The 13,769-nt window shown below is 25.4% G+C and overlaps 1 protein-coding gene across 24 annotated transcripts in view; it reads right to left on the reverse strand.

Annotated features, from left to right (window-relative positions):
- The window catches only part of LOC107446870 (syntaxin-8), a 62,859-nt gene that overhangs the window by 30,832 nt on the left and 18,258 nt on the right, over positions 1-13,769 (reverse strand). For 13 of the 24 annotated variants that reach the window (XM_071184871.1, XM_071184876.1, XM_071184864.1 and 10 more), the window contains 2 exons: positions 3,140-3,212; positions 1,096-1,196 (listed from right to left, as the gene is read on the reverse strand). The exons of 2 other annotated variants lie outside the window; for them this stretch is intronic. In XM_071184871.1, coding sequence (XP_071040972.1) covers positions 3,148-3,212 — 65 coding nt within the window. In that variant the 3' untranslated portion in view covers positions 1,096-1,196; positions 3,140-3,147. Of the gene's footprint in view, positions 1-1,095; positions 1,197-3,139; positions 3,213-3,839; positions 4,109-13,769 lie in introns of those variants that run through there. 9 more of the 24 variants (XM_071184866.1, XM_071184865.1, XM_071184856.1 and 6 more) reach the window with 4 other exon arrangements.

A 13,769-nucleotide genomic window follows, 5' to 3' on the forward strand; every position in this document is an offset into this window, starting at 1 on the left:
TGATAAATGACTACATTTGTAAACACAATCAGTTACATTTATTTTGCTGTATTAAAAATCAAGATTAAAAAAAATCACAATTTTAAATTAAAATTATGGTTTGCTAATTGAAACTTTGTTTTAATAGTTAAAGAACAGGGGTCTGTCCAAGCCAAATTTACTACCGTTTAGCGGTACCTTCACAAATTTAACTTTAGGAAAAATGGTAGTTTCAGAAAATACTGTTTCTTAAAATTTTATTTCTGTGTTTCGTAAGAAACGATAAATCCATATTTTTACCATACTTTTGTGCTGATTTTTTAATATAATTTTTAATTTTCACAAATTATGTCTAAATTTTCACAAATCTCTCAGAAAAACCTAGACAGACCCCTGAAGTATTCTTCAAAATCTCTATTTCATTCTCTATTCAATCATGCATTTGTTTCAAAATGGTTGCTATGCATTCAAAGCTATGTATAATAATGAAAAATTATTTTAGTAAGTTAGAGCTAGTAAAATATTTTTATAATATAGTTTTAATATTAATTTGATTTTGATTAAACATTTATAAAGTTTTTTTAATCATAAGTTAAAAGTTCTTATAATATATTTGAATAAAAATCAAAAAAATCTGATTTAAATCCAAAAAATCTGATTTAAATAAAATCACGAACCCTGGTTTTTACACTGATTGGAGCAACTATATTGTTCACAGTAAAATATAATAACAAAAAAAAAGATTTACTTCCTCAATTGCTTAAATAGCATAAATAATTTAGGAGCAATCCTTTAAATGTTAATTGAGAAAAGCACTTAAAAACAGCAAATCATTGAATAAAATATTAATTGATGATTTAAATAACTAAGTAAGCAAAATAATAAAGTTTAGTTATAAGTAGTGCTTCAAAATTTGGCCATACTGAAAGCAACATTATTTGTTTCAGGTAAACTGATATAAGTTAGCTATTAACTAAGTCTAGAGCGAGAAAAAAAAAGTGAACTGGGGTATATTAGACAAAGTCTAAGAAGATAACCAAAAAACAAATTTGCAAGTGGATTTTAAACAACAAGCTAAGTTAGATTAAATTATAAAGAAAAGAATAATATATTTACCTAAAATGAGTAATTTGGTTTTCGAGCAGTATTTTTAATTGTTCCTTAATATCGGCAAAAAAATCTTTCTCTTCAACAGTCACAGTTCCAATGCCATCTGGCTTTAGGTAGAAAATAACTTTTACTTTTTTAGAATATTATTTTCGTACAGCACATATAATATTACAATAAAATTAGTATACTAAACTATTTATAATACACATAAATTTGTTCTTAGCATTGATACAATCTTCATAATAAGCTATGAAGTGTATTTAAAAATGGTTACTTGCTAGTTAAGTTTCACTTAAAAAATTAATTAACAAAAATTGTTTCTGATAAATTTTTCTGATAAAATGAAATGTAAAAAAAAAACTGATTATCAGAGAAATGTTTAAAACAAGAATACAGTTTGTATAAAAAAAAAAGTTTGAGATCTTTTTTAATATGTAATTTATACATTCATGTCGCACTGCTTCATACAATTTAAGCTTTTCAAAATAATTTAGGTAAGTTTTGACATTATTTTAGACACTGAACAAACCATCCAAATGTAATGCATAAGTAGAAAAATTATTTTTCAAAATATGACAATTTATTTTTATGCAAAGTATTGAATGATAATGCAAATTTTAAATTAAATTGAAAACTGTACTATTATGAATGTAAATTATTTATTTTTCTAGAGATGATTTTCTATTTTTACCACCGATTTCTAAATAAGTTTTCAATATTTAATAAATAAGCACAATAAAACTTTGCTGCAAAAAGAAGTTTAATTAGTTGAACAACTTTTCAAAGAATAGTTAAACTTTTTGTAAAAAATTCGTTATGCTGCAATTGTTTTCTACTACTTACCTATGCAACTAAAACATTTTATTTTATAAAAATCTCAATAACTTTAAAAGCCATAATTGTTGGAAAAAATAATATGAAAGTTGTGGATATTTCAGTTCAATATTCGTTTTTAGCTAAATATAATTCATGAAATAATTTTAATTAGCTTCTGGATAATTTTGTATTTGTGAAAATAAAAATCACTTAAGACCAAAATAACATTCAATGTATGTATTATAGAATTTTTTAAAAAAAAGCTATTACAAAAGTGATTAAAATAATAAGAATTAAAAAAAAACATAGCAGGATCTGCAACAACTTATTATACGCTACTATTCTAATAAACCAATATTGTCTACATTTTTTAAGTACTCTAAACAGATCCACGCTTTAATATCAAACAAATATAATATAATTTAAGTTAATTTTATTATGTAAAAATTATCAGAAGATTAATTCAAAAGAGAAATTTAAATTATGCATAATTAAGATTAACACTGAATGATCAAATGTGATACAACATTACATTACATGTGATACACTGTATCAGATATTAACTGCTGATAAATATATTTTTACTACAACAACATTAATCACAAAATAATAATTCCAAGTCACACATAACAATAATATGAAAGAAACCCCCCAAAAAAATTAGAATAATATCAAATATTTCAATAAATAAGAGTTAAAAACAAAAACGTTTTTCCTTATAATCCAATAGATTCTACAGAAAAATTTTACTTCTCTTAAAGTTTTAAGGTATAAATTTAAAGAGAGATGGGTGTTTTTTTTTCTTCCAAAATATTTTGTCATTTAAATACATGATATCAATCTTTTAACACTTATTAGGTAATAATATGAACTGTAAATGTATTAATTTAATATTTCTTTAAAAAAACATGAGTGGGATAAACAAAACAATTTTAGGTTGATGTCTTTTCCATTCTTTCCAATTATGTTTCAGTACTTGGCAATCTAAACTTACATTACGAACATGAGGACAGACTCCAACAAGTGTTACGCTCGATCATGCATGTGTATTACAATTGTTGAATGTCTATTTGTCTTGTATTGTATGAATGTGTGTACATATCAAATTTAATTAAAATCGGTCCTGTAGTTCTAGAGATAATCGACCAAGTCTGCAAACTCTCTTAATTTCTTACACCAGTGTATAAACAAAACAAAAAAGTAAATGCATAAAAGTGAAAAACAGATAAACTAACTTGTCTACTAAGAGGGTATCACAGCAATCACAACGATGGCGATAAAAAGTAGAACAATTATGACCCAATAACCTATAATCAAATAAACATCTTATAAGTTTGTTTGTTATTACATTAACATTTATTACATTAAAAAAAAAGCCACCAATGAGACAAGATTTTTGATGCTTGATAAAAATCATTTAAACTAAAAACTAATTCTCAATTTTTGAATCCACAAGCAGTAGAGCTGGAATAGTTTTTCAAACTTTAAAATTTTTTAATTCCAAGCTTTTTCTTCATATGGACATTTTGAGAAATTATCACAATAAGTGCAGATGGACAAGACAGTGGATGTAATCCATTAACAACAGTTATATACACTGAATGCATATGACAATGAAGTCTTCAAAAAACAACCTTAAGTAAATAATAATTTGTACAAAGTGATGGGATTTTATTCGATTAGTAGCTTCCCTTGAAATTTCCAAATCATTACTTGTTCCTAACCCATTTACATCTAAGTGTATTACAAAAAAAATTAAATAAATAAAATTTTAAAAAAATACTCCAGATAAAAATTTTCTGAATATCCACACTCATATCAGTTGAGTATACCTTGGTGGAAGAAAAAACGCATCTACAAAATTTTAAAAAGTACCTTAACCAGACTTTAAACATTTATTACAATACAAGATATTATAGAAAAAAGTGTATTACATTTTTATACAACAAATACAGTTTCGTCTGGACTATGGTAACGATGTATAACTATTTCAAGAAGAGGTGTGGGGTGGCTGTTTAGAAGAAAAGAGGAATTTTTTTCTTCTGTCTGTTATGTAAGCCCTAGAGTGGAGAGAAGCTACCCTCCTTGAAATGTGCTTTTCTTGTTTCCATAGCAGCAGACGGACTCAGGCTTCATGGCAGGGGGAGATCTTACCGTAGACAAACTACACCTAATCGAGATTGTTTTTCACACATTTTCTATTCTGCAAAAATGAAGCTCTTGAATTGGTTAGTTCACAAACAGTAAATATGTGAGGAAGGACAAATTCGAATATTTTTCATTGAAAAGCTATTGACTTTTTTGCTTTAAATTTTGTCACACATATTTTTAGTTCTTATATGCTTTTAAATTCTTCATGTTTTGGTATTAAAATTATTTTAAATAAAATTTTTGAAGTAATATATTAGTATGAGTAATATATAAGTAATAATATAAAGTAATATATTAAAGCATTAAATTTGGCTACCACTAAGAATCATAAAAGTTGGCACAAGCATGTAAATCACACAGCTGTGGATTCCTCTGAATTTTCCGAAAGATTATATAGTTATATTGAAAATGGTATGTTTATGTTTTTCTATTTTATTATTGGCAATTTTATATTGGAAAATAAGGAATTCTAGCTAATTAAAAGACTTTACTTTAGAAAAGAGCTTTATTTTAATTTTTCCAAGTTTGCAGTTTCTCTTTTTCAGGTTCTTAGTAAAAAATTTCATTTTCTAACCCTGATTTCCTTAAAAGTTTTTCAGGAAAGGGAAGGAGTTATTTTTGCAATTCAATAATACCTTACTCTTATGTAGATAGGTTGTAAGGGGTTTCTCCGTTTAGAATATCTAATTAAAATGCCATTTGAGTTGACATAAAGTTTTTGTACCAGGGTTGCCACAGAAAAAATGTTCAAAATAGCTGCTTTTAGTAGCCTAAAGCATGAAAATAGTTGCCTAAATAAGAAGAAATATTCCCAATAATATGACTAAAATGTAACTAACTGACTTAATTGTCACATACCATGATCCATTTAGCCAAGTTGGTGGCAAATATGATAATTTTTATATAAATGTTGGTGCTCTAGCACTAAATTTTTATATCAAAAAATGAGTATATTCGTAGAAATCAAATACTTTTATTTACTAGAAATCATTCAAAAAAAAAATTTTTTTGAAAAAAAAAACACTCTTTCTAAAAAATGTTCCCTTTTACCAATAATTGATTTAGCATATATATATATATATATATATTAGATTAGGTANGTTATATATATATATATATATATATTGTAAAAAGTGATTACACAAACTGAAAATTTGAGCGCATTAAAAATTAATGACTAAAATTTTCAATTCAAAATTTCAACATATTTTATTTTTTAAGAACAAAAAAATCATTGTCTTTAGAAGCTTCTGCGGGCCACAGATTATCAACCCAATGTATGCTAAAAAAACATAGGAGTAAAGAAAAGTCTCTCAATAGACTCCTTTCCCCGAAAACAGTTGCTTTTTTAACCATTTCAGGCACACAAAAAAGATGCCATAGTCGCCTGTGGCAACCCTGTTTCCACAGGCGACAATTTAGATTGTTAAAGATTAGAACTGTCAAATCATGATATAGTTTCATGTTGAAATTTCATCTCTTAAGGGTCATTTCTTCTCTTAATAATTTTATAAGCTATTTCTTGAAAGGATATTAAGAAAAAGATTGTTTCAAATGAATATACTCCAGAAGCAGTTATGTCAGATAAAAACCTGTAAAATTGGAACGCTAATGAACTATAGCTTTATAGTAAAGCTAGCAATAAATAGTGAAAGAAACTATGTTGAATCTATGTGTAATATAAAGCATTTAGATATATGTCAAACTTTAGTTTAATTCACTGGTAGAAGTTATAAAAAAAGTTGAAAACTCATTAAAAAAAAAGTTAAACAGGGTAGCCACTCAAATCAGGTTTCAAATTTCCCTGATTTTTCCAGTAAAAATCTTAAAATTTCTAGGTCAGCGTGTTTTTTTTTTCACCTCATAAAGTATAGGTGGGTATACAAGAAAATCGTCAATATTATAAAGTATTTTATTTGAAATGTTATTTTTAATGAATTATCTTGAATAGATGTGGAGAAAATAATATATTTAGCTTGTAGAATACATTGCTTTTAATGGATAAAAAAATGTTTTAAAGTGTCAAGTAGTTTTAGCACAAAATGTACCAAATAGCAAATGCAGAGTAACACAAAAAGCCTTGGATAAGTACTCTTTAATATATTTTCATTAAACAAAAGAAAATAATTCCAGGTGATAATACACCAATAAATTTTTATATTTATTTACATTTCAATACAGAGTTATTTTATACTGTATTTTATCCAAACAGTACTCTTTATAAAATTAATTAATATAATTTTATTTAAAACCAATATCTAAAGTCAAATCTTAATGTTGTTTTTTATTTGAATAAGCACTATTATTTTATGAGATATTCAGTATTTGCAAAAGCAAAACTGTCAAATTTCTTGTTGCATATTTTATACAAAAAACTACATAAAATTCTTTAAATTTCATTAGTTTTTTCATATTAGAAATTAGAATATTTAACTATTTTGCCTAACTACATGGTTTCTTAGTTTAGATTAGTTAATTGTTTGGTTTTTACAGTTTAGCAATTCCCTGGTACTGAACGTAAAAAATTGACATAAATTTCTTAGAAGAACTATCTTATATAACATAGGTTTATAATCATCATATTTCTATATTAAATATTTAGTACATCATAACCTATCNATATATATATATATATATATATATTGTACAAAGTGATTACACAAACTGAAAATTTGTGCGCATTAAAAAATAATGACTCAAATTTGCAAATCAAAATTTTCAACATATTTTATTTTTTAAGAACAAAAAAATCATTGTCTTTAGAAGCTTCCGCGGGCCACAGATTATCAACCCAATTTATAGTAAAAAAAACATAGGAGTATAGAAAAGTCTCTCAATAGACTCCTTTCCCCAAAAATAGTTGCTTTTTTAACCATTACAGGCAAAAAAAAGTTGCCATAGTCGCCTCAGGCAGAAATCGCATTTTAGTCGCCTGTGACAACCCTGTTGAATTCAATTTAGATTGTTAAAGATTAGAACAGTCAAATCATGATATAGTTTCATGTTGAAATTTCAACTCTTAAGGGTCATTTCTTCTCTTAATAATTTTATAAGCTATTTCTTGAAAGGATATTAAGAAAAAGATTGTTTCAAATGAATATACTCCAGAAGCAGTTATGTCAGATAAAAACCTGTAAAATTGGAACGCTAACGAAGCATTATATTAAAGAGTACTTATTATATTAGAGAGAAGCATTATATTAGAGAGCATTATATTAGAGAGAAGCTTTATAGCAAAGCTAGTAATAAATACTGAAAGAAACTATGTTGAATCTATGTGTAATATAAAGCATTTAGATATATGTCAAACTTAAATTTAATTCACTGGTAGAAGTTATAAAAAAAAGTTGAAAACTCATAAAAAGTTAAACAGGGCAGCCACTCAAATCAGGTTTCAAATTTCCCTGATTTTTCCAGGTTTTCTAGTAAAAATCTTAAAATTTCTAGGTCAGCGTGTTTTTTTTTATTTTTTTTTTTTAATCTCATAAAGTGAAGGTGGGTGTACAAGAAAATCGTCAATATTATAAAGTATTTTATTTAAAATGTTATTTTTAATGAGTGTCAAGTAGTTTTAGCACAAAATGTACCAAATAGCAAATGCAGAGTAACCCAAAAAACCTTGGATAAGTACTCTTTAATATATTTTCATTAAACAAATGAAAATAATTTCAGGTGATTATACACCAATAAATTTTTATATTTATTTACATTTCAATACAGAGTTATTTTATACTGTATTTTATCCAAACAGTGCTCTTTATAAAATTAATTAATATAATTTTATTTAAAACCAATATCTAAAGTCAAATGTTAATGTTGTTTGCTGTGAATAAGCACTATTATTTTATGAGATATTCAGTATTTGTAAAAGCAAAACTGTCAAATTTCTTGTTGCATATTTTATACAAAAAAAAACTACATAAAATTCTATAAATTTCATTAGTTTTTTCTTATTAGAATATTTAACTATTTCGCCTAACTACATAGTTTCTTAGTTTAGATTAGTTAATTGTTTGGTTTTAACAACTTAGCAATTCCCTGGTGCCGAACGTAAAAAATTGACATAAATTTCTTAGAAGAACTATCTTATATAACATAGGTTTATAATCATCATATTTTTATATTAAATATTTAGTACATCATAACCTATCAAAAAAACAATTTGTTTCACAAAAACTGATAGTAAAATGTTCAAATTAAATGGATTAAATTGTTGGTGTCAGATGTAAATCACACGAAAGCAAAAATATATTACTCAGTTACAAATTGTCTAAACTCTGAGAATTTATTTGTAATTTAAATGTAAACTTGACTGAATTTTGAAGCTGACATTTAAATGAAAAGTTCTATATTAACTAAAATATGGTATAAAATTATTTTGAACTTTTTAACTTCCATGTCAGACATAATTTTTCAAGTTGGACATAAATATAAGTTAATGGTAACCATTATAATGTCTGAAAATTACTTTAATTTAAATCTCAATACTATAAACATTATTTTTCAATTGATTAGCTTTTTTAAATTTAAATTGTCTTCTATTTATTGTTGGAATGGATGGACTAATGTGTTTTATAACATTTTCCACTTTGCAAAAGTTTGTTAAAAAATCACTCATTTTAATTTAAACTGTGCAATATATATTAACAACAATGTAAATAAAACTCATATCTAAGCAATATTACCTTAAATTTAGTAATTTTTCATTACTTTTATGTACATTAAAAAAACTATTGAAAAAATTGTCACTATACATTAAAAAGGGAAAAGAAAAAACAATTTTTTACAACAATGACTATTTTTATACATAATAACATAAAATATTTATATATTTTATGTAATTATAAATGCTTAATATAATCTATACATAAATTTTATATAATTTTAATTTTATATAAATTTTATATAAACTAAGAAACCATGTAGTTAGGCGAAATAGTTAAATATTCTAATTTCTAATAAGAAAAAACTAATGAAATTTAAAGAATTTTATGTAGTTTTTCTGGCAAAAAAAATAATTGCACAGGAAAAATGACAATTTAATAGCTTTATTTAATGCCTGCATTAAATTAAATGATAGTTTTGCATAGTTCTCACAATCTATTGTATTTGATGTTTCAAAGCAGATGATATTAACCGATATACCTTTTACTTGCATTTATTGGCATAACTAGCAGTGAACAAGAAAGAGCATATGCTCCCAGTTATAGCATTAGAGATGAGCCAAATTTATGAAGAAAAAAAAACTTAATTGGAATTTTACAATAAATTTTTATCTATTTTTAGTAAAAAATAGATAATTTTATCCAGTTTTATTTGCCAATAACTACTAATAATTTTTATACCATTTATCTAAAAATTGAATTGAATAGAAAAAATTTAGTGTTATTATAGTAGTTTACCATGCAAGTAGGTTACTTTTTTTTCCTTTATTAAAAAATAAATATATAAATAACTAAAGAATGTTCTGAAAAAAAAATTTCTGCCTAAATACATACATTTTATAAGCTCTAATTAAAATGACTGATTTAAAATGTTCTAAATGAAGTTAAATTGTTTCTTAAAAAATTAAAACTGAGTTGCTTACCTCAAATAAATAAAATAAAAAAATATATAAAAACTTCATTGATCAATTTTAAGTTATATAATAAATAACTTTCAGTATGGCATAAATAAATTTAATTTTTGTTACTGAGGTGAAATACATTATTGTAAATTAACCTAAAGGAATATTTAGATGGTTTCTATTAATATTTCATTTCATTTTATGAAGAAAAAGCAAAATAAGAGATGAAAATAAATAAAAACAAATGTACTGAAAAGAAAAGCAGTGGTGTCTCACGTAAAATAAATTGATTATTAATTTAAAATAAAAATATTTATTAGTATCCTGCTTTAAACAGAAAAAATAATTTTATTATGTAAAATCCTAGTGGTACAGTACAATTAATTACATATTTTGGTGCTGCGTGTAAAATATCTGTAAAAGTCTATCCTGCAAATTTTTTTTTGTAAATCGTAATTTGAAATAATTCTATACATTTGTTCAAGATATCATGTTAATTTCAATTACTATTTTTTCCATTTTTAATTATTAGTGTGAATTTTTTTAAAAAAAAAACTGTACTTAGTTTAAGATTCACTTATCATGGTAAAAAATTTTAAATGATGTAGACCTTCATTTAACAGCCTATAACTTATTGAAAACTGATATTCATAAGTTAAAGTCATTATTTCTAAATCTTTAATTTTTTACCTTGGAAATGATACCTTGTTTACTTGATATTAAGTTTAAAATTTTGGTCAACTGGTTGCGCAACTTAAAACCTATACCTGTACAGTGCAGAACAAAAAAAAATTTTAGTTTTTTCTTTCTAATGAACAAATATAAGTTTTTACATCATTTAACATGTTTTCCATACATTCCTTGGTTTTCACCAGTTTTTCAGGGTAAAAGAAGAAACAGTTTTGGAAATATCATCTCTGGAATGTAAGCAACATTTACGAACTTTCAACATTGTGATTAACACACAATGTGAATTTTGAATCAAAAATCAAATAATTAGAAACAAAAGAGTAAAATTTAATGTTAACATCTAGTTGGTTCATAAAAGAAATAAAATATGTTATAAAAGGTTAAAATGAAATTCAGAAAATTAGCATCAATGCAACAATTTAAGTGTTAGTGATTCAAGAAACTGAGTGACTAGTTGGCTTTGCTGAGAAAAAATAATTCATTGGATAAGAGTACAAAAGCTTTCAGTAAAAGAGTGCAAGAAAAAGTCTATTATTAAATTATAAAAAAAAAATTTTTGGAGACTTTTATACAGTTAAAAATTCTAAAACATTTTGAATAATTTTGTTAAAAGAAAAAATATCTTCAAAGCAATAGAACAAACTTGAACAATAATTGAATTCAGCCCACAAACTAGAAAAAGATTTTTAAAAAAAAATTAATTTTAAAAACAGAATCAAATATCCTAACTAAAGAGCCAATATCTATCACCTCCACCGCAATCTTTGCCTTTCCTAAACTGCTTAGTCCCATAATTTCCAAAGAGGTCAAATAATTCTCCATTCATATAGCAACATGAGAGAGTTTCATATGGCATTCTAGTTTAGCAGGATAATAATGGAGAGAACTTTAATGCAAGCAAAGATTGCCAAGTTGATGATATTCCAACTGTTTGACAATAAATTTCTGTCTAAATAAAGTGGATATAACGGATAGTAAAATAATTTAAATTAAGAAAAAAATTCCAGCTTTACCTTAAATTCCCTGATTTTTTTCAAGTTTTTATCCAAATTTCCCTGACTTTTCCGGGTTTTTTTTTCAGTGTAAAAAAATTCCCCAATAATTCCAGGTGAGTGGCGACCCTGATAAAAACTATTTGGGGAAACAGGAGTTAGTTGACACATTCTCTAGCTTCTAATTTTTTTTATTTCATATTTTTTTCTCTGAAAGAACCCTTAAAGTGTGGATAAATGTACACCAACGGTGGAGTACTTTTAGAAATTATATATAGCAATTATACATAGTAGCAATTATAGTAGATATATATATAGTTGCCAACATAGATAGGAAAAAAATCAAGAAGAATTTCCGAACTATAAAATAAATTTCATGATAATTGTTGCATAATGTACTAAATATTTTACACATAGGGAATTTTAGGGATTGTTATAGTCATCAAAAAAGAAAAACTGCAATACTTTCCAGTCATGAGTGGCATTAAATATGCTTGAAATATAATGTATTATGTTTACTCATAATTTTGAGTAGTAGTAGGCATTTAAATTCATAAAAAATAATTGAAATTTTTTAATTAATTTAAAAAGGGAGTTGTGAATAAAAATAAACTGAACACTTTAGAGCAAAACAAAGTTTTTAACAGATTTCTATAAATGAGTCTCATTTTATTATATATTAGTAATACTTATTTGCAAATTCAAGCAGTCAACAATCCATGCAAAAATTCTATTTCAATAGAGATTTTTTTAAGAAACTTTCTCAATTTCTGGGAATTTTCAAAAATGTACAAAAACCGTGAGAATTTTTATTAAACTAGTAGACCAGGAGAAACTAGCAAAATCCTGTAGTCTACTGGAAAATCCATTGTTGAAAGCTATGGCAAGAGTTGGCAGCTATGTGGATATATGTAGTGTCTATTTCATAGGGTGCATTGGACACAATATAGTTAGAACCCCAAATTTTGAGTGTGATTGTTTAAAGAACATGGATTGTAAAACAGAGACAATTTTTTAAAAAGGCAAAAGTATAGATAAGTTTTTAGATATTTTCTCCCATTCCATATGAATGGTAAATAGTTTTTAGTTGTGTTTCTTATGGGATAATTTAAATTGAAAAAAGGGTTATTTTCTAATTAAGAGCATTCCACTTTAATCATCTGTCACAATGAAAATACAGAGGTCTGCCTAGGTTTTTTAAAGAGGTACCTATTTTGTGAAAATTTAGACATAATTTGTGAAAATTAAAGCTTAGTATATTAAAAAAATCAACACAAAAATATGGTAAGATAAAAAAATATTTTCAAAAATTGACTCTACAAATGAAAATTATTTATGACTTGTAAATTTCTATTTATATTCTTCCCATATGTTCAAAAAAAAAATGTATCCAACTATAAAATTCCATAAAAATCATTGTCTATAGTTAAATTCCAACCAGAATTTAATAAAAATATGCATTTAACAGTATTAGCACTAAAAGTTAACTTCATTATGAGAATATTTTTGACTGGGTCAAACAGAAAAAAGTTTAACAGAGAAAAAAATGTTTCATAAAAAAATAAAGGTCTATTAGAATAAGGTTTAAAATAATAGTTTGAATTTGACTTCCTGTAAACTTTACAGAGCTTCAAGCCTCATCATTTCATTTTTAAAAACTCTGCGGGGAAATATTTTTTTTATAATATGGTGCGAGCGACTGGTTAGGCTTGTCATAACGCACTATCTGACCAAACACGTGCTACCGATTCAGAGAAGAGCTCCTTTTGTCTATAGATTGCAAAGAGAATGGGGCTTGCATGGTTATAAGCACTTTTTCTTCCAAGTAAATTAAGGAACGGACTGGCTGACGCTCCTTTTCTCTCACGGTGTTTCGAGATACTGGCAAGCTTTCAGCTAGGCATGGTGAATAACAGCACTCTTCATACAAACCGGATATTCATCTCAAATGAGTCAGGATTTAGTAATGAAGAATTAAATTCTAATTTAATTAACGAAATTATTAACTCTGTAGTGACGTTGAATGATTTATTGAATAAATTTATAAATGAGTTAAGTAAGTTAAGGCATTATTGCAGATGTGCACACACTTAGCATGAAGGTACAAAGAATGTCTCTGATTTAATGCATTGAGATTGTGTTATCGCTTTGATAATTTGGTAGTATTGAATATTTGGTAGTATTTGAATATTTGGTAGTAATTTGGTATCAATAATTTGGTAGTATTGAGCCATGAGAAAAATACAGAAAACTTCTAAACCGCTTTGAGATATGTATGCAGAAATGTGTGTACAGATTATTTTTAACAAATTTAATGTAAATAATATAGAATTTATATTGTTAAACTAAATGAATATCTAAAGATGAATTTAAAAAAAGAAATCTAATGAAACCCTGAAAAATCTTTCCAGAAAAATCTTAATAGTTAGCGGCTATGCAACACAAAAGGACAAGAAGAGAAAAAA

The sequence above is a fragment of the Parasteatoda tepidariorum genome, chromosome 9, assembly GCF_043381705.1.
Source record: "Parasteatoda tepidariorum isolate YZ-2023 chromosome 9, CAS_Ptep_4.0, whole genome shotgun sequence".
Taxonomy (NCBI): domain Eukaryota; kingdom Metazoa; phylum Arthropoda; class Arachnida; order Araneae; family Theridiidae; genus Parasteatoda; species Parasteatoda tepidariorum.